Source organism: Lathyrus oleraceus, chromosome 2, assembly GCF_024323335.1.
Source record: "Lathyrus oleraceus cultivar Zhongwan6 chromosome 2, CAAS_Psat_ZW6_1.0, whole genome shotgun sequence".
Lineage (NCBI taxonomy): Eukaryota > Viridiplantae > Streptophyta > Magnoliopsida > Fabales > Fabaceae > Lathyrus > Lathyrus oleraceus.
The window spans coordinates 446,112,739-446,134,960 of NC_066580.1; the positions used below are offsets into that span (position 1 = coordinate 446,112,739).

Here is a 22,222-nt window from a genome sequence, read left to right on the forward strand (position 1 = left end):
CTTAAATGCGGATGAAACATTGGATCTTTTAAATCTAAAAAAGATAAGATTATGTTAATGTCTATATCTATCGAAATTCACGAAAAAAACAGAATAGGATAGGACATGCACATTAGAGGGTGAGGATTTATACCCTTAATTCATCTTACACTAAAGTACAGGTAAAACGTAAAACGGTTATGTCCAATGAACCGGATCCATTTTGTCATCCTTAATTTCAGGTGGCTTTTACGGCAGGATCCTTTCTTTCCCGACATGGGAAAAGTGACAAAATATCTTGATCTATGCAAAGTGACCTAATAGATAGTTTTTTTTTTAAAATATAAAAAATTAGACAAAATAATATATTTGTTTTTATTGTTTATACACTTCCACTTAATCAAAATGAACCGAATAAAGTTGGTATTGTTCATCAAGTCATTTCAAATTAAGTTGAGTCGTTGTTGTTGCCGTCAGTTCTGGGTCTTCGTCTTGTTGTTTTGAAATCGACGATTTTCATGAGTTATGAGAATCGTCGCCATTATGTTTGATTGGAGTTGAATTGTAAGACAAAAAAAATCCAATTTGTTTGACATCTACATATTTTCCGTTCAATTTATCAATAAGGTAATTAACTTTGGAGTTGATTTTGTTTAGCATATGTAATTGGGTTTTAGTTATTTTCAAAGGTGTTGAATATGTTGAAAGGTTTTAGTTATTTTCAAAGGTGTTGAATATGTTGAAATGTTTTAGTTTTTTTACATGAAGTTATTCCGTTCTATTTCGAATTAGGTATCAAGTTTGATTATGTAAACTGATGTTGGTGTTGTTGAATTTTGTTTGTGTTCGAATTTGTTGAAAGGTTTTGGGTTTTATGCATGACATTGAATTGAGATGCTAAAGCAATTTTGTTTAATATTTGTAGGTAATTGGGGAGTTCCATGGATATTGAAGAGATTCTTGACATTTTCAAAGATTCACAACGCACTGTTAATACTAATGTGGCTTATGAGGTAGGTTTGAAGTAACAGTTCATATGCTATAAATAATGTTTGTAACCTTGACGATGTTGTTTACAATCAATTTGTAGGGAAGTAGTTATAGTAATGACAATGCGGACTCGTCATCGTATGAAGAAGATTTAGGTAGAGATGGGCAATAATGGAAAAGGATGCAAATTTGATGTTGAAAATGAAGTTGATTCGACAACTGATTTAGAGAAAATAAACTTCAAAGAGACATGTTGTGAAGAAATGATGAGGTACCACTTTCCTTTACTAGAGGAAACTTTTATGTTATATAACTAGTATGCATGTTTACATGGATTTGTTGGTAGAATGGGTCATGTTGAGTAGGAATGTGTAGTATTCCAAAAAAAGTTCCTTTGCCATTGACAAGGAATGAAAGATGAAAAAATCATAAATTTCGTATATAGAAAAAGAGAACAAAAACCTATTAGTCAGTATGGTTGTGAAATTAAAATGCAGGTTCGTCTTGATGTTAGTTCATATCGATAGTACATTAAATTATTTGACGATGCCCACAATCATTTGTTTGTTATTAACAAGTATGAGAGGATGCTTCCAGCACATAGGAAGACGAGTGAAGACGACAAATACCAAATGAAAACAATAAGAAAATCGGGTATCCCAACCTCATGTATATATGATTTCTTTGCTACACAGATTGGTGGGTATGAGAATATTGGTTATTCTAAAAGAGACATGTACAACGAGAAATTTAAGGGAATCAGGGTTAAGAGTTTTGACACTAATGATGCACTTGATTTCCTTAATGGAATGTGTGATAACGATTATATGATGTATTTGAGACATATTGTGAATGAGAATTGTATGCTTCAACGTCTATTTTGGTGTGATGGTGTTTGTTGTACATATTATTCATTATTTGGTTATCTGTTGGCGCTTGATGCGACATATAGGAAAATAACTTATAATACGCCCTTAGTGATATTTTCTGGAGTAAAACATCACAATCAAAGTATTATATTTGGTAATGTTATTGAAGTGATAAAACTGAAGAAAATTGTGTGTGGCTTTGAAGAATTTCGTTAAAGCAATGGAAGGGAAATGTCTTGTATTTGTAATAACAGATGGAGATTTAGCGATGAAAATGCAATAAGAATAGTTTTTCCAAATGCTCATCACCGTATTTGTGCCTGACATTTGATTCGAAATGCTTCTAGTAACATTAAAAATCCAAGATTTGTTAAGAAGTTTAAGAATTGCATGTTAGGTGATTTTGAGGTTAAAGAGTTTGATGTGGAATGGAATGCATTGGTAAGTGAGTTTGGTTTGAAAGACAACCCTTGGATGTTGGAAATATATGAAAAGCTAAATATGTGGGCAACTACTCACATGCGTGGTAAATTTTTTGTAGGCTTTAGGACAACTTCGAGATACAAAGGTTTACTTCCAAATTTGGAAAATATGTGTTTGTCTTATCTAATTTGGTGGATTTTTACATCAATTTTACCTCTCTTACCCTAATTAGGATTGACTTATGGAGTTGTTATCTTTAAAACTTCCTCATCAATTGTCATCATCGAAACCAACTAACAATTATTCCTGCAAGAACATAGATCCATATAATCCAATAATGTCTTGTTGAGATCAAAGTTCTCCTTTATATTTTTGAGACCGACCTTCCACTTTTCTGCATTCTTCTACCCTAGGTCATACTCTTTAGACATGTCTTTTCCCAAAAGGGCCCCCCTCAACGTACAAGTTTCATTCTTTGAAAGAGTTGTCTCGAGCCCATTTTTCTAGCCATCTCCAAGTCATTGGACGCAATGAGGTGATAAATATGAATCTGGAGCCGTCAAATCCTTGTCTAAGAAGGATGACACCTCTTGATTTCTAAGAGATTTTGTAAAAGCTTCTCCTTGAGAAGAATCTACCTCACCCTCACCCAAGGAAACTCTCTTCTTTAGGTCTATGGAGACGGCCGTCTCGAAGTTAACATGAGTATTCCCTGAGTTAGCCTTATGTTTCTTGGTCCTAATAAAAGACTTTTTGTTCGCCAATGAAGATCTCATAAAAGAGATATGTGTAACCTAAATGATATTTCTCTCATCCAATGGTTTCCTCTTCCTCAGAATATGAGTCAATAAATTAGAAGAGTCATTTTTTTAGTAGTGGCCCCCACCTCGCCTTTTTTTGCCCCTGCATTTTCCATCAACACTTGGGAGTCATCTTATCTGCATAAAATATCAAGGTTTAAAAGAAGAATAAATAAGCAAGAACTAGAGGTGATACAAAAAAGCATTTATGTAAATAAACACGAATCGTCAACTTATCCTCCTTACACTCCATCAACTCTCTAACACTCATATACATATAAAAGTATTTTCGCTCAACTCCTTGAGTACGCCTCATGTAGGCTTCTCACATTTCATGTAGGGCTCCAACAAAACATCATCTTCCCTCCCAGTGGATGATATAAACAAAACTATGCAAAAATATTTTACCACCACCTCACTGTTAAATAAAGAGTCAATGCCACAACTTTGTTGCATAAGACGACTATGCACGTGTATAAAGTCTCCATAAGTGGTATGTGTCTTGGATAAGAAGAGACCAAGAAAACATCATTATGCATAATGTTTATACTATTAGAGCTATTATAACTACTACCATAACTCCCAAATCTCTCTATTTTGACGAATCTCCAATTCACTCTACCATCTTCCCGCCTCGAACTCCCATAATAAAGGGGTTATTATTGGCCTTCGACCAATTAGGGATACCTTCAACCCCTCTCTCAAAAATAAAATCAAACCTAATTTTTCTTTTACTCGTGCAAGTTTTAGCATTATATCAAAGAACAATGACCACCATGAGGAAGTCTCTGACTATGAGCACATCTCTTTCCTCACTCTTTGGTTATCACATTTTATCTTTTATTTCGGTTCTTTGCAAATAGCCAAGAAGTTTATAGTTTTAGCAATTTAGATTCGTGAGGGGCCAACACATTTGTCTTGGCAAGCTAATCTTAGGTTCCCTTTATGAATCTCTAGGACTGACTGTTTTTGTCTTAAAATCTATAACCCATTATAATGATAAGTTTTTGATCTCTGGCCCTATGTGGCTCTTGCAAATCTGGCTTAATGCCACCCCTGGGCCTTTTCTATAAAGATTACCATCCCATATGAATTAACAAGACATGTCTAAGATAGACGGGTTGAAAGCATCAGGCTCACTCTGCTTACCCTAGAAGATACTAGTTGTTTGATTGAAGAAACCTTCAAAGACTATTTCTTTATGTATGCAGGATGTGCTACAATCATTTCCTCCATGGTCTCATTTATCAGTCAAATTTATGGGTCAAATTTGTTTAAGATAGAATTTCCACCTCTTTCCCCCCGAACACCATTGTGAAGCTCTCGAAATTTGGGGGGTCTTTCCTCGAACCCACTTTTCTGTCAACCAAAATTTCAACGGTGAGAGTTGGCTTGGGACTTGTCGATTATCAATCAAACATAGTAGCTAGACAGATTGGCTTTAGCCAAATTTTACTAAAGTATCTTTATAACCATAAAGACGAAATTTGTCTGGCCAACAATGAACTGTCGGAGGAAAACTATCAATCATGTTTAGAATTTCATGCCAAAGAAGTCATTAATCTAACCCCTTTTAAATTTCAAGCTTCTTTTTATGCACACAAAAATTTGAAGACTGGTGGTCATCTTGCCTTCTTGATGTCTTTGTGGATCACTCGACTTTTCTACAACGTTTAACAGACATTTTCCCTCTCTGCAGAATAAACAGAAGAAAACCGATGTACACGCATAAAAGAAATTCAAGTTTCAAAATCACTTTGAAATAGTGTATAACCTATGTCAACTTAGTCGAACTGTCTATGATTCAACCCTTTCTTTATAACTGATGCGTGTTTTTCGCAAGTATACGAACGCGTCAGAGTAATATAAAAGATTATCGAATCCACAGAGACCAAGTGTCAATATATCGTTATCTGTTGTTATGGTGTTTATCAAAGGCAGTCAAAATAGGTGTTTTTGTAGTGTGCAATGAAAAGTAAAGTATTGAAATAGAATATAATTAATAAAGACGGGGTCGAATGTAATTCACGTAATCAATTGATAATCCAAGTACTTGCTAATAGAACTAATTATAGGCAATGTTTCCTACTTTGAAAAGAACTAATTTAATAGGAACTGTCGCTTTCGCGTATTCAGAACCGAGTTGTACTCCCTAATCAAACCCTCCTATTGTCACTTATAAAAAGGCGCGCATTGCATTAGAGTAGTAAACCTATTTTTAAGAAATATAGTATCTTGACTAAGTTGAAAAGTATTATAACCTGGATTTCTTAACCAAAAGAGGTTCTCACGAACCAGACTCTAAACTTATAAACGCGTCCGAAAATAGTTTTAAAATCTCTTTTCTTCTTGATGTTAAAAACTCCTAATGAACTAAACAAAGCGCTTTCGCTGTTTTTGAAATAGTTAAAAAACAATTAAGTTTAAAAAGACGTTGGACGACTTTCGATCTTACCCAACGGAATTGAAGTGCGAGAAAACTTAATTTGAAAGTTAAAATAGCCCTTAAGTGTTTCTACGAACAATTGTACGGATTATCGGTTCAATTATGATCCTTACATTCTAACCTTATAAATTTAGTTAGACATGGTAAAGTAAAAGTGCATTAAAGTAAATAAAAGTAGTGCGAGTGCGGAAAGTAAACAATTTAAAGCGAGTGCGAGAAAATAAATAAAAGTAAAGCGAGTGCGAGGAAATAAATAATTTAAAGCGAGTGCGGGAAATAAATAAAGTAAAAGCGAGTGCGGGAAATAAATAAAGTAAAAGCGAGTGCGGTAAATAAATAAAGTAAAAGCGAGTGCGGGAAATAAATAAAGTAAAAGCGAGTGCGGGAAATAAAGAAAGTAAATGCGAGTAATAAAAACCTGCTCCAATCGGAGGGCTGAGTAAATTGCAATGCGGAAAAGAAAATGGCGGCAGGATTAACTTCCTTCCAAAGTGCTCCAAACTCGATTACAGACTCTATCACAGACTTGATGACACAATTGTGGTAACACTCCAATGCGAAGCGATTACCACTATAAAATACTGAATATATGCCTAAGTGAAACAAAGTTGCTTCTGAGTTTGCCTCTGCTCTAAGTTTGGATGGTTGTAAAACTGAATTCGCGTTTCTATTTATAAGCAAATAAAAAAAGTGGAATTGACTTGGATGCCCTTCAACTTGAAAATAGAGAAAACCGTTTCCTTCTTGTGGCGCCCGCCACAAGGCTATGGCGCCCGCCACAAGCACAAAGTGGGGCGCCTTAGTGGATGTAGTGGGGAAACGTGGGAGTTGAGGAAGTTGGACTTGGACACGTCATGGCTTGGTCTGTGGCGCCCGCCATGGGGTAGGCCATAAGCACAAAATGCTGAATTTTAGGGTTTTTAGCCCTTTTTCACTCCTTTTCTCGATCGGGGCTCCGATTAAAGTAAAACCTCTAAACAAAGAAAAACATAACAATAACACAACAAAATGATAATAAAACAACTAGAATGCATGCGAAATCGGAGTCAAAAATACGTAAATTTTAGTGTGATCAATAACACAAATTTACTATAAAATAATCCTAAATCTGAAATTTCCACCTTATGTAAAACATATGTATGATTTTGCTTTAAAAATTTATTTTTCTAAGTTTCCACCATTACCAACTTGTGAATTTTGAATGGATTTTCAGACGCCATTTCCAAAATGGTATCCTATTTTATCTTTTAAAGTCTTAGAAAATGAATCTAAAAAGCCTCCTGATAGAGTAGTTTCAACCAAGTATTATACACACAATTATAGAGGGCAAATCAAGGTTTATATTGAACATGTTCGAATCTTATCCACCAGTTCAGTAGGTGAGATATATGACTCTTAGGAACCTCTTAACTTTTCTTTATGTTTCACTTTATTTACTTGTGTTGATCTATAGTAGCTATAACTTTTCCCTTAAAAAGGTCGAAGAAGAAGGACATCGACACAATCAACGCTGGTGAGAAGTCTGATCATCCAAAGGAAACAAAACAAGTAAACTTTCTAGACCTTCAACCTTTCTTTGTACCACATGTTTTTCTGTATCTTTTATTTATCCTTGTTCTTATATTCCAGAGTTGAAAAAGAGGGAGTAGTTCCACCACTACCACCCCTGGTAAAAAGAAATCCAAGAAAGATAAAATGTCTTTCACTCTCGACAATGAAGAAACACGGGTCTTACAGACTCTCTAACCCTCCTCTATTTCCACACATCCATTCTTTCTTATATGAATACTTATCAATGCTTTAGTTTAAACCAAGAGCTAAAGAGGAAAATAAAGAGGTCGAGTCCACCAATGAGAGTGATGAGACTTTGGTTTCTATTTGACCCATACCTTCCAAGTATCAAAATAACTTGGTAGAAAAAAGTTATAGCCTAAGATTTTTAAGATGCTAAGAAGAAAAAGACTTTTGTTGAGGCTTCAGGACTTCGACAGACCAAGCAGAAAAAGAAAGCAAAAGACCAAACTTTTGAGGCCAATACCCCAAAGAAATAAAGAAAAGAGCTTGTTATCAATATTGATGACGGGGGAAATGAAGAAGAAGAGATTCCTCAGCTAACTCGAAAGAGGACATATTGAGTAAAGAAAACTCCTCCTACTAAAAGCTCAAAAAGTGCAAAATCAATCCCTAGCTTCAAGGCAACTGAGGTATTTTGAGTTTCTTTTACATCTCCTTTTCGATCTCCATCTCACAATTTTATAATTTGATTTGGTTTTTCTCTTATTTGTAGGAACATCCTATTTTTATCATTTTCCCCTTAACAAATAATGAAGCTCATATAGACTCACCATTACAACAACCATCAACCTAAAATCTAGTCGAGGAAAACACTGCTAAACGATCCAACGAATATGGCAAAAACCAACATCTTGAACAACCATCTGACGACCCAGATAATCAAAACTCTAAACATCAATCAACAATCATCTATTGACTCAGCCAATTTTCGTTTCACACTAGCTAATTCTTCTAGGATGATCTTCGACTGACCCGTGTAAAACTGCTCATGGATAGGCATGGCAACGGGGCGGGTCAGGGACGGTTTTTACCTCCTCCAAACCCAAACCCGAATCCCTAAACAAATACATTCCCCGCCCCAAACCCAAACGGGGATGGAGAATCAAAATCCAAACCCGTCCCAAACGGGTTCAGGTTGGATTCGGGTATCCCCACCCCGCCACTATTCATTTAGTGAAATCAATTTTTTTAATAGAAATATTTATTTTTTTCCAAAATAAAATTACATTACAAATAATAAAATAAAACAATCTAAAAAAATTCCATACATACATTTCAAATATTTTAAATAATAAATTCAAATTAAAATATCAAAACATTAACCACATATTTAATATTCTAAATTATCAAAAATAAATAATAATGTATATAATGAAATAAACGGGGCGGATTCGGGGTGGGTACTAGTGTCCCCACTACCCGATCTGTCCCCATATTTTATAATCGAGGAAAACTCAAACACAAACCCAAACCCAGTTAAAGTGGGTTTTCCCCGTCAACTTCGGAGTGGGTTCGGGTGGGTACCCACGGATACGGGTTATGTTGCCATGCCTACTCATGGAACACCCTGTCACACCCCCATTTTGACCCTGAATCCCCGATTCAATACATACATAATAGTTTTTGCATCTCTGTATAGCATGACATGCATTTCCTACCGTATAATGACTAGAATATTAGTCGAAATAAATTTTCGGATCTACGGGCAATTCGGTTGAATAATTTGTCAAATGTGTGTCAAATCAGTAGAAAAAATATTTCCAAATCGAGTCTACAAACATCAGTTTTATTAGTCTATGTTTCACGTAGTTTAACCTGGTGTGTTCGATTTTATTTTTCGCCCACTTTTTCGGTCACATTTTGATTCGTCTGAGCATTTTAATCAGGCGCTTTCTATTTCAAAATTTGACAAAAACCTGTATGTTTTCGAGAAGTTTATTTCGCACTGATCATTATGGTGCAATCCTTTTAATTATTTGAGCATTTTTGCGTCCAATTTTTATTCATTTTTGGTCTGTTTACTTCCCTTTTTTAGTCATAATAATATGACCCATTATTTAAAGTTAATCATACTTTTAATTTGAATTTTGATTGTGTCATTCTTTTTTAATTAATTTTTGAAGTTTCACTATTTTAATTTAAGTTTGTAAAAAGAAATCAAAAAAATAGCAAGATATTTTTTCCCCTTCTATCATTGGATGACATGTGGCAAATCACATTTGAATTTTAGTTGGCAAATGTAAAAGAGGAGAGTTTTATTTTATTTGTCGATTTTTGGAATTAGTGGAAAGATCACTTGGTACTCTTTTGGTACGTGATGCATGAGGGATAAGGCTCACCAATTGAAAATGTACACACACACGTTATAGGTTTTTTTTAAAAAAAAATCTTAGATTTCTTTCATTGTTCATGATACCTCAATCAACTTTCAAAACCTCTTATTCACTCCTCACACAAACCACACTCTCTTTCTTTTTCTCTCCTTATCACTTCACTACAACAACCGAAAAAACCCCCATCTTCCTTACCTTCCTCTGCTCACTATCTCGACATCACCTTAAAAACCTCCAAACCCCTCAAACCACAACTCACACACTCCTGCAACCTCACCCTGCTTTTCCTTTTTAACTACCCACGTATCACTGCTCACCACTAAAACCTCTCCAAACCTTCATCACACACAACCTCCTCCTCAAACTCCCTCCACCGCTGCCTCCACCTTCCCCTCACCATATTCACATCAACCATAACCACAACCTCCACCACCATCCAAAAATCACCTTTCCTCCATCTCAACATTCCTTCATTTTCTCCTTTCCATCCAAACTAACCTTCATATACCATTTAACCTCTCCACCAAGCACACCAATAACACCCTCACGACGACATCCCCTCCTTCAACCTCAACCTCTCACGTTCTACCCAGAACTACGTAAGTCTTGAGTTCTCTATTGCACCCGGAGATACGTAGGAGCAGAATTCATAGATCTTATCAGACACATTAATAAAAATATCCAAAAACATTTTCTCTTTTCTTTTGTTCCTATTTTCTTTCCCACTTTAATAACTCGAGAAGTCTAACATTTCTAAGCCAACACTAATGCACACAACTAACCTAATGGTTCCCGTTGAGTACAACAAACACGAGGGGCGCTAATACCTTCCCCTTGCATAATCAACTCTAGAACCCTGATTTAGTTGCGACGACCAATATCATTGTCGTTCTTTCTTGGGTTTTATCGATATTTACCTTTTCCTTTCTAGGAATAAATAAAGTTCGATGGAGACTTTGTTCAGTCCATCCCGCGAGCGTGCGATTGCACTTCACAAAGTCGTGTTCTCATTTTTCAAGGTGCGACACACCCTTTCTAATTGATTCAATTACATATAGAATTTGGAGGTAGGATGGTGAACCACGTGTAAGCATTCTTGGTCAAGGAATTAGGAAAGTATTTCATTTTTAAGTTTTCATTATTGGCCAAATTTCCCGCATCTGCTTGATATCGAGCAATGTGCTAGACAATAGACTCATTAGTATTTATTGCAAACTTAGTGAATTTAGGGATTTTCCAACCCCTTGGTAGTTCAGTTTGTATTACATGCTCAAACAAGGCAAAAACAAAGTTTGGTCTATGAAGACCCACATTAAGGCCAGTTTGGGCTAAGACCCGTTCGACCACATTGTCTATGTTATTCTGTCCCCCTAAAATTATTTTGTTGGACTCTCATAACAACTTGGTCTGCATCTGGATTCCTATTGACCAATACTACCTCTGGACTATTTTGACTTATGCCTGCTTCGACTACCCTGGGTATGGGTTGTTTGACTAGCCGAGGCATAACCTTTTGTTACCCTTGGTTATTAGTATATACCTCACTATTTGCAACTCCTGAGTTTTGAATCGCTCTAAGTGCTTGGACTTGAGGGATTGGTTGAATAGGCGCTTGAGGAGCACCAAATAAATCATCATTTGAACCATTTGATGCGCCAATTGTTGGTAACTGTGGTTTGTGTTTTAGATCAAAGGATTAAACACCATACTGATTTGCTACGTAAGCATGTTAATCATATCACAATTACTTTCATCCATTTGTTACCTCACATACAAGATGGAACTAGTGATATGGATGGCATAACTTGAGGGATATATCCTAACATTTTTTGTGTTTGTGCCATTTGACTAAGATTGCTTATAGTAGATCCTGATGCATATGTAGATGTATTAGTTGTAGGCTCGCCATCATTGCAGTTCACTTGCCATAATAATATTTCCTACTACCAGGGGATAATGTAAAACTTGGGAGAAAAGAAGGCTCAAGGTCTCCTATCTGTTGGTATAAGCCCTAGAGGCCAATATTTTTGGTACTTGTATCGAATTATTTAAAGGCATTTTCTTTATTATGGTTGATTAATAAAGTCCTTGGAATAGATAGTCCGTTTAATGTATTAAGTGTGACTTAATCATGAGAACACATTAAACATAAGGACGTTATTCTTAAAGTATCCGTAGTCGAGCTTTAGTGTGAAGTGGGATAACATTAAAGCATTAAGACTATTATGTTTGTAGACTGATGATCACATCTCATGGATCATGGATAAAGAGTTATCAAGTCTTAAACATATGTATGAATATTAGGAGTAATATTTATACCGGATTGACCCGCTATGAGAATACTATATAGAAAGTTATGCAAAGTGTCATAAGTTATTCTCATGGTGATAATAGTGTATACCACTCTTCGACCTGAAACCACTATAGATCCTAGATGTAGAGTTGAGTGCTTTATTGCTGATCCAACGTTGTCCGTAACTGGATAACCATAAAGACAGTTGATGGGTACTCCACGAAGCATGCTGAGGGACATGAGTGTCCTAGATGGAATTTGCCAATCCTGCGTAACAGGATAAATGTCTATGGGCCCAATATTGAACTGGACAAGGGTGACACGGTCTATACCTTGTGTTCAATATAGACATAAGGGCAAAAGGGTAATTATACACATAATTATTATCACAGAAGGTTTTGTCAGATCACATGACATTTTCGTGACTTGGGTAGCAGTGATGTGTTGCTAGATACCGCTCACTATTTATTATGTTAAATACGTGATTTAATATAATTGCCAACGCCGCGAAAACCTATAGGGTCACACACAAAGGACGGATTGATGAGAGATAGAATAATTAAGGAACATCATAAGGTACGGTGTACTTAAGTAGAATACGAAATATGGTAAGGTACCAAGTACTTAAGTGATTTTGGCATATTATGAGATATGGGCCAAAATGCACTTAAGTGGGCTTTTTGGCTTGAAGCCCACACAAGTGGTTCTATAAATAGAACCCCTTGGGTAGAAGCATTGTAACTCACTGAGACAGAAAACACAACTGAAGAGTTGAAATTTCGTATCTCTCTCTCACTCAAAGCCTTCATTCATAACAGCTAGCACTGCGATTGAAGGAATCCGTTCGTGTGGACTGAGTAGAGACGTTGTCATCGTTCAACGTTCGTGATCGCCCCGTGGATCTGTATCAAAGGTTTTGATCATTATCAGAGATCTGCACCAAAGGTTTGAATCGCCACAAGAGGTAACGATTCTATCACTGATCATGCCCATTCGTAAGGATCACTAAATGGAGAAATTTTTAAATTCCGCTGCGCCTTGGATGGCAATTCTCCTACACTATCATAGTTTGTGTGACCCTGAGAGTAGTTGAAATACTGGTTACTTGTGGAGGGGGAACCGCTAATTACGGTACATCGTCAAAACTGACATTTGATTCACAAAAGGAGCACTTACTCCAACAAACGTTGACGTTCCTACACCACCAATCGTAGATTCGGTTGGTTGTTCTTCAGTATCTGGAGAATCATTATGGGGAATGAAAGTGTTTTTGGGACGTACCATTTTAACAAGAGTTCTACCACTCCTCAGACGCATAAACACTCAGACATTGAAAATATTTCATGTAAGAAGAACAAAATAAACAAGCACAAAATAACTTTTCTATAAAAATTTAAATTTCTTGCATTAAAGGATCCCACTGTGTGTGCCAATTTGTTTACCGATGTTTTTAGTAAATAAAATCACAAATTTTAGTTCACTTAAGGGATTAAACTCACCCTAAGGATAATTTGTGCAAGGTAGTTTGATGAAACTCATTTGTGCTTGGGGTGTTTATGTTTGAATATATGGGAAATTGGATAGAAATTCCAATAAGAACAATGCACAATTGTTCGAAGAGATAAAGTAAACAACAAATAAAATAAAATAAAAATAAAATGTTTTGATAAAAGAATTAGAAAAAGGGATGCAAATTTATACATATTTCCTCACAAACTCTTTTTTCTTTGTGACTTGGATACTCGAGTTCCATAGAGAATAATGATAAAATTTGCGAATCTCTATTATATAACTGAAATCGACTTATATACTACATACATTAATAACCGTCGATAACAGTTACTACCCCATGACTGAACATGTTTCCTATTACGTGGACTTATGTCTTATGCGTTTCCACATGTTTTTGGTCTTTGAATTGCCTCTAAACAGTTGTTCACTATTGAAATTGTATTTACAATCTCTAACTACCTACATCGAAGAGTTTTTCTATCAAATCTTATAGTGTAGTGTCAAAACGTCTTTAGATCACCTAATCTTTGGACTCCTGAATATACCAAGTCCCAAGACCTGATAGGCAAGTCGAATTCACCACCTTTATACCATACTTTCATGTCGAAATACTAATTCATTGCAAACATTTATGAGATTCTGAACATATTTTTAAAAGAGAGTAATTTTAATCTTATGGATATGTTGTCTAAGATTCTTCTAAATCAGACTTAATAAGTTTGAATCCTTTGTCAAAAATCATAAACTAACCTTATACTCGTTTCTAAACTTCAAATAATTTTTATTATACTAAAAATATATTATTAAGAGAAAAGAAAATATAATATAAAATATTTTTATATTATTAATTAATTAAAAACATATATTCTACGTAATCATATATTTAATTTTAAAATATTGATATAAAATGACAAAACGTAATAAATCAATATTTTCTTTTTCATTTCTACATCCATAGAAGCACATAAAATTTTTCCTATTTATTTTCATTTATCATAAGCACAGTCACCGACAAATAAAGCAACTAAAGAAGCATCGTAGACTTCCTCACAGAAAAAGACAAGTAAGAAGAAACAGATACTAACCAGAAAAGAAACTTGATCGAAGGAGTCTCGTATCGTATGAGCTGTGATGTGAGAGCACTGAGCACCATAGACAGACCAAAATCCCAAACCAAACCAACATGGCCGAGGTAGCAGTCTCAACAGTTGTAACAAAACTAACCCAGCTGTTACTCTAACCAGCAACTTCATCACTTTCAACACTCGCCACAGCAACACACCAACTCGAGAAACTCAAAAACGAGTTATCATGGATGCAATCTTTCCTTAAAGACGCCGACTCAAAACAACAATCCAACCAACGTCTTCGCACGCGGGTTTCCGAACCCATTTCCACAACAAAATCTTCACGCCTTTTCATCTCTACAAACTCGGCACAAGAATCGACAGAATCCTTCGCAAATCAAAGATATTTCAGATAGACGTGATACATACGGAGTTGTTATCAAAAGCCTTGACCCTAACCCTAACGCTAATGACCGTGACGGTGATAGCGAGAGATTGAGGCTTTGGAGACAACCGTCGCCTTGTTCAGAAGAAGAGTATGTTGTTGAGGTAAAAGAGGATTTTGGTTCAATTCTTACACAGTTGATTACATTAGAGCCAACACGACATGTTGTTTCTATTGTTGGTATGGGTGGTTTGGGGAAGACTACATTGGCTAAAAAACTGTATAATGATAGTAGAATAGCGAATCATTTTGAATGTAAAGCTTGGGTTTATGTTTCTGAAGAGTATAGGGATAAGAGGAAGGAGGTTTTACAAAGGATTCTTAGAGGTGTTGTTGATCCTCCTGCGGGAGATGAGATTGACAAGTTACTTGAACAAGAGTTGGTGAATAAGCTTCATAATGTGTTGGCGGAGAAAAGGTATTTGATTGTTCTTGATGATGTTTGGGGTATGGAAGTTTGGGATGGTCTTAGATACGCTTTTCCTAAGAGGAAATTAGGGAGTAAGATATTGTTGACAACTAGGAACTGGGAGGTTGCTTTACATGCTGATGCACACGGTCATCCTCATCAGTTAAGGCTGTTGAATCATGAAGAGGGTTTCACGTTGCTTCGTAGTAAAGCTTTTCCTGGAGCGAGTGCGATACCGTCTGAGTTTGAGAATCTTGCTAAGGAAATTGTGGTGAAGTGTGAAGGTTTGCCGCTTGCTGTTGTTGTGGTTGGTGGTTTGTTGTCTAGGAAGTTGAAGTCGAGTGGGGAGTGGGCTAGAGAGTTGCGGAATATTAGAGGGGGTTTGCTTGAAGATCAGGAGAAGATAACAAAATTTTTGGCTTTGAGTTACAATGATTTGCCTTCGCCGTTGAAATCTTGTTTTCTCTATTTGGGTCTTTTCCCAAAGGGTATGAAAATTCAGACGAAAAGATTGATCAGATTATGGATTGCTGAAGGTTTTTTACCACAAGAACGTGGCGAAACTGCAGAAGATGTTGCTCAGAGATACTTGAATGAGTTGATTGGCAGGTGTATGATTCAAGTGGGAACGGTGAGTTCGTTGGGAAGAGTTAAAACGATTCGCATCCATGATCTTCTTAGGGATCTTTCGGTCACCAAAGGAAAAGAGGAGTATTTTGGTGATACGGCAGGCTCATCATCATCATCATCATCATCTCAACTAACTAAATCCCGACGGCATTCTATACATTCTTGCCATGAACAGTATGATTTCTTAAAAAACATTGCAGATTATTCACGTTCTCTGTTGTTCTTCAATAGAGAATATAATGCAGATGTAGACAAGAAAGTATGGATTCATTTGAGTTTTATGCAAGAAAAGAAATTGAATGTCATCTACACTGAATTTAAGCTCCTCAGGGTGTTAGAATTAGACGGTGTTCGGTTAGTTAGCTTGCCAAGTACCATAGGGGACCTGATTCAGTTAAGGTATCTGGGATTGAGAAAGACCAATCTCGAAGGAAAACTTCCACTTTCCATTGGAAACTTGCTAAACCTACAAACACTTGATTTAAGGTATTGTTGTTTTCTTAAGAAAATACCAAATGTAATTTGGAAGTTGGTGAACTTGAGACATTTGCTGTTGGATACACCGTTTGATTCTCCAGATAGCGGACATCTACGGCTGGATACATTAACCAATCTACAAAGCCTACCATACATTGAGGCTGGAAACTGGATAGCAGATGGTGGTTTAGCAAATATGACCAATCTTAGGCAGCTCGGGATAAATGGATTATCAGGACCAGTGGTGAATTCTGTTCTTTCTTCCATACAAGGATTACACAATCTTCATTCGCTGTCACTATCACTTCAATCCGAGGAAGATGAATTTCCGATCTTTATGCATCTGTCTCAATGCACACAACTTCAAAAGCTGTCTTTGAATGGAAAGATCAAGAAGCTACCCGATCCACACGAGTTCCCGCCAAATATGTTGAAACTGACTTTACACAATTCCCACCTACAGAAGGAGTCCATTGCCAAACTTGAGAGATTGCCAAAACTTAAAATGCTCCTTTTGGGTAAAGGAGCATACAATTGGGCTGAATTGAGCTTCGGTGCTGAAGGGTTTTCGCAGTTACATGTTTTGCGGCTCATTCTTTTGAAAGAATTGGAGGAATGGAAAGTTGAGGAAAAAGCAATGCCAATGCTTGAGTACATGGTTATTGATCGGTGTGAGAAGCTGCGAAAGATTCCAGAAGGACTGAAGGACATCACTTCTTTGAAGAAACTAAAGATTACAGGCATGCCGGTAGATTTTGAATATAGGCTTCGAACTATAGATTTGCTTGAGTTAAAAAATACTCCAGTAATCGAATCGACAACAGACATTTTAGCAATTGGTAAGTAAGCTAGTTCATCTTAATACAAAATTTGACATGAGAAAGTGTGTTAAAATACATTGTATGTTGTGGTCTTGTGGAGGCAGTGATTTAAGAAACTTACTTTCATTTTTGCATATCATACTGCAGATTGATTTCCAGCGCAGTGTTGGTGGGTGATAGGAGATTTCATCTGAGGAATGGACGCAATTTCATGTTCTGGTACTCCGTTATACAGCACGCAATCTTCATTTTATTTTGACAATGCAGTGTGTGCTCCAAGTAATTGTCAAAGCACCAACCAAACTTCTCTAAGTCAGTTTTTTGACACCCTTTTCTTCTTTTTTCCCACATTCATCTCACAAGAATCCATTTAACACACAAAAGATAAGAACATCAGAATTAACAGAATTTGTGACAAATAGAGGCATAGTTATATCTCACGACATTGAGGAACTTCAAACCTTAGCCTAGGCAACATTAGCTCAGCTCCACGGATTTCATTTCTATTGTTTGTTATTGTTGCATCCTATTATTGTTATGTAAGCTGTACTTTGATATTTGTATATTGTCTTAGCTTATATTCAAACACATAAAGATTGAACACTGTTCACTTCTATTGTATGTTTTAAAATCCCCTTTCCGAGGTCTGTTCTATTGCATGAAGAATAGTTAAAAGTTTCAGCTCCTTGAGTTGGTTATGTTTTTTATTCCCTTTCTGAGGTCTGTTCTATATCTAGGATTTTTTTTTTTACTTTGATACAAACTAAAAATTCCATATTAGGAATAGCTTATTCTTCGGCATCTCAAATTGTATAATTGTAATGTAGACAGTAAACCATGAAAAAAATGCTTAGCACTGATAGAAATAGAGAATTCAGTTAGAATCAGATCAGAATTTTATATTGTATTGTTTGTTCCTAAAATGAGTACATAGCTCTTTTTATATAGAGATAGGAAAGGAGTAACTCACTGTCAGTTCAGCAGAGTTAATTACAGATTTAGTAATTAGAAAATAATACAAACTAAGTATTTTCTAACTATCTGTAACACCCCCCTTAGAAATGGAGTGTGTCTGAAGCAAGTTATGTTAGGCAGAAACTTCAAAGCAGATAAAAGTTTGGTGAGAGCACCAACCCATTGGTCCTGGACAGGCACATGAGCTACAACCAAGCTCTTGTTTAACACAAGAGATAACATTTGAGCCTAGAAACACATAAGCACCTGATGTTGACCTTATGTCATAAGGATCTGATGCACAATCATCATCACAGAATCCTAGAAGAGATAAAGGTTGATGAAGAGAAGCATCTTGAATGAGTAGACCATAGTGCAAAATACCACTAAGATACCTGAGAATTCTTTTTGCTGCTTTCCAATGTTCCTCCAAAGGATTAGATAAAATTGACACACTTTGTTAATCGAAAAGGAGATTTCAGGTCTGCTTAATGTAGCATATTGCAATGCACCAACAACTGAGCGAAACTGGATGGGATCAAGGACTGCATCAGACCAAACTTTGGAAAGTTTGATGCTAGAGACCATTGGTGTGGGCATCCGTTTGGCATAAGACATGTTAACTTTGGTCAGCAAGTCACACACATACTTGGCTTGGGAGAGGAGTAACGAGCAGTTGAGTAAGTGAGTGACTTCAATCCCCAAGAAATAGTCTAAGTTGCTTAATTGTTTAAGAGCAAATTTGTCATTGAGATTTTTTATTAAAGTATCAATAAAAGATACAAAATTTCCAGTTATGATTATATCATCAACATACACCAAAACCATAATGGAAAGGCTGGTGGTGTGAAGTAGAAATAGACTAGGATCACACTTGCTGGCTTGAAAGCCACACTGCAACAATGACCCTTTGAGTTTGTCAAACCAGGACCACCCTTTGAGTTTGTCAAACCAGGACCTGGGAGTCTACTTAAGACCATATATTGGTTCAACCTGCAAACAAAAGCCTTATCTGAAACCTCAAAGCCAGGAGGCTAGTGCATGCAAACTTCTTCCTCAAGGATGCCATTGAGGAAGACAATGTTGACATCAATCTATTGAATATGCCACCTGTTTGTGACTGCAAGTGTCAAGACTGTTCTGACAACGACCGACTTCACAATAGGGGAAAATGTCTCAGTAAAGTCACCGCCAGTCTACTGATGAAACCCCTTGGCAACAAGTCGTGCATTGTACTTGTTGATGGAACCATCGGGGTTTTCATTCACTCTAAAAATCCACTTGCAACCAATGGGCTTTTTAGTAGCATATGGAGACACCAAAGTACCTGATACTCATCTTTCATAACATGAAACCAATGAGGACCAGCCAAGGCTTGACTTACAGAGGTAGCTTCCATGTGGGTGAGTAGAAGGGTAAGATTGAGTCCTGGTTGAATGATACCATTTTTGGCCCTAGTTTGCATAGAGTGGATATTGAGAGGATTGATGGTAGGCTCGGAGATATGAGTATGAGCAGGAAAGAGACTGTTAGAGGAGGGAGTTTCAGGTGAGGAAGAAGGTGTGATAGTGCTGGCTTAAGCTATATCAAAGAAGGCACAAACATGTGAGATGGATGATATAAGTGAGGTGGGCAAGGATGTGTCATGTGAAGCAAAGTTGTTAGAGAGAAAAGGAAGATAAGAGCCAGGTCTAGAGCTAGACATAGGGGCAACAATTTGACTAGTAGCATTTGGAGAGGGAGCAGGGCTGATATGATGAAGAGGAAGAGGTGAGGAAATGTTTACGGGTGAATTTGGTAAACAAAACAAGTTTAATACTTAAAGGATCAAACCCAAAAGTATCCTAGAACATATTTGTGTGAATTGTAGTTTTTGAACATGTTGTCGAAATCGAAGAGCAGTGTTTGAAAGATAATGATTCGAACTTAAGTGAAATCGAAATGTAAAAGCTTTGCAAATAAAGTGACTAGAATCGAAATGCAAAGATTTAAAGGTAAAATGACAAAATAACTTGAATGCAATAATAACTTGAATGTAAAATGCTGAAATTCATAAATGTGGAACGCATACGTACATATTTTTTCACTTGTTTCTCAATACGCAAATACTTTGAGTTTGCTGGATTTTTAGTACAATTGCGGACCTACGGCATAAGCAAATTGTCAATTTATATACTAGTCTAAAAATAACTATCCACAACAGTCAACTAGACACATCGCGCCACGTTTCGTCTCCATGCAATCGTTATCTTCGACAGACTTTTACGTGTCTCTGAATAATCACCCGGTCTTATCCACGACTGACTCATTCGACTGATCAAAATAACCAACCAAAATATTGGAAATTTTACTAAGTCCAGACTTCATAAACCCCCCTCGATCATTGACTATTGTTCGATTGGGACATGTTAAATCCACCTTCGACAAACCAAAGTCACCAATTCAACCTATGGTCTCCATCGACCACGTTCGACTTCACAATTCACCATGGTATGCCTTTGTGTCTTTACTTACCATTAATATCTATGTCGAAAATCCAAGGTAATAGAAAGATACTGCTGGCACGAACCATGTATTGGAAGTAGGAGGGCTAGACTGAGGTGAGGCAGAGTTGGGAAATAACTCTGAATAATGAAACCTAAATTCATGAAACGAGACATCTTTGGAGATGTAGATGTGTCCTTTAAAAGCAAGACACTTGTACCCTTTATAGTAGTGGAATAACCTAAGAAAATGCACTCTTGTGATGTAAATGCAAGTTTAACCTAAAAAAATGCACTCTTGTGATGTAAATGCAAGTTTATGAGCATTGTAGGGTCAAAGAAAGGGAAAACATGCACAACCAAACACTTTAAGGCACAACCAAACACTTTAAGGCAAGTATAATCAGGATTTTTGTACATAAGAATAAAATAGGAAGATTGATTTTGTAGGGTAAGGCTAGGAAGCCTATTGATATTCCAAAGGATATGGACTAAAAGTTAAAGTAACATTTTATCATAAATTTAAAATTTGATATAATTAATATTTTATTATGTTACCGTATTTATAATTGTAAATTTTTTTTATAAAAATTTAATATATTGTACATATTAAAATGTAATAAAGTTCTTTGAAATATTTGTATCAATTATACATAAATATATAATCATAATTGTATAGTAAAAAATATGCAAAATAATACTACCATTTTAACATATATTTAAAATTTAATATCATTTTATACCAAAATAATATATATTTTTTAAAAAAATAACCAATTATTTTAATTTAATTTCTTAAATAACCACAATTTCAATTTATTTATCAAAATAACCATGTTTCATGCATACGTTTAAAGTAGGGGTGGCAAACGGGCATGTCCGCCCCGTTTCGGCCCGTCCCGCAAAAGTCCACAAAAAAACGGGGCGGGGCGATCATAGTTGAGGATGCGGGCCTAAAACTTAGACCCGCCTCGCAAAAAAGTGAGGGCGGGGCAGGGAAAGTCCGCGGGCACTGCACTCTTTAAGCCTAAAAATGTAAAAATTTATGTAAATACACGTGCCCACAAAAGCCCGCGAAAAAAACGGGGCGGGGCGGGGCGGACACATTTGAGGGTGAGAGCCTAATCCTTGGCCCGCCCCGCACAAAAGTGCGGGCAAAACGGGCATGCCCCGCGGGCCGAGCCCGTTTTGCCACCCCTAGTTTAAAGCATGCATCAGTTGGACTGATGCATGCATTTTGTCATTGAGCAGAGGCGCCATCACCATTGGCGCATGCATGCAGTGAAGCCAATGCAATTGACGCATGCTTACTATAAATCATGTGCATGCGCCATTGCATGTGGCGCAAGCTTTATGTTTTTTTAAAATTTAAAATTTTATACTTATAAATAAATAAAATAAATAGGTAAATGAAAGATAATTATTAATACTATGATATAAAGTTAAAATACATAACAATTGAGAAAAAAATCAATGATCCGCCCGATTGAAACACCCACTGTCCCACATCCTGGTGCGTTAGCCAGTCTTCGAGGTCTCCCACGATTTCCTTGAGGTGTTTGAGGTCTTTGAGTATTGACATGATGCAATGGATCATTGAAAGAATGAGACAAACTTCGCATAAAAGAAGAGGTGTCAGAGTCATTAAAAAGTATCACATGGAATTATCAGCTAATTATAGGATTGATCGAACTAATGCAACGAGGTATAAGATTT

General features: G+C 36.4%; 1 protein-coding gene across 1 annotated transcript; it reads left to right on the forward strand.

Annotated features, from left to right (window-relative positions):
- The first annotated feature begins 920 nt into the window (after positions 1–920).
- Positions 921–17,750, forward strand: LOC127123646 (putative inactive disease susceptibility protein LOV1). Its single transcript, XM_051053848.1, has 7 exons — positions 921–992; positions 1,070–1,134; positions 1,415–1,466; positions 1,665–1,830; positions 2,236–2,364; positions 14,442–17,087; positions 17,217–17,750. The coding sequence occupies exons 1-7, from the start codon at positions 921–923 to the stop codon at positions 17,219–17,221; spliced, it is 3,135 nt and encodes a 1,044-aa protein (XP_050909805.1). The 3' UTR covers positions 17,222–17,750.
- Positions 17,751–22,222: the final 4,472 nt, after the last annotated feature.

Excerpts from the sequence above, each read along its gene's own strand:
- LOC127123646 (XM_051053848.1), top strand. The coding sequence starts at position 921 with ATGGATATTGAAGAGATTCTTGACATTTTCAAAGATTCACAACGCACT. Across the intron at positions 993-1,069 it reads ATACTAATGTGGCTTATGAG|GGAAGTAGTTATAGTAATGA; the intron begins GTAGGTTTGAAG and ends ATCAATTTGTAG. Across the intron at positions 1,831-2,235 it reads ACATATTGTGAATGAGAATT|GTGATTTTGAGGTTAAAGAG; the intron begins GTATGCTTCAAC and ends ATTGCATGTTAG.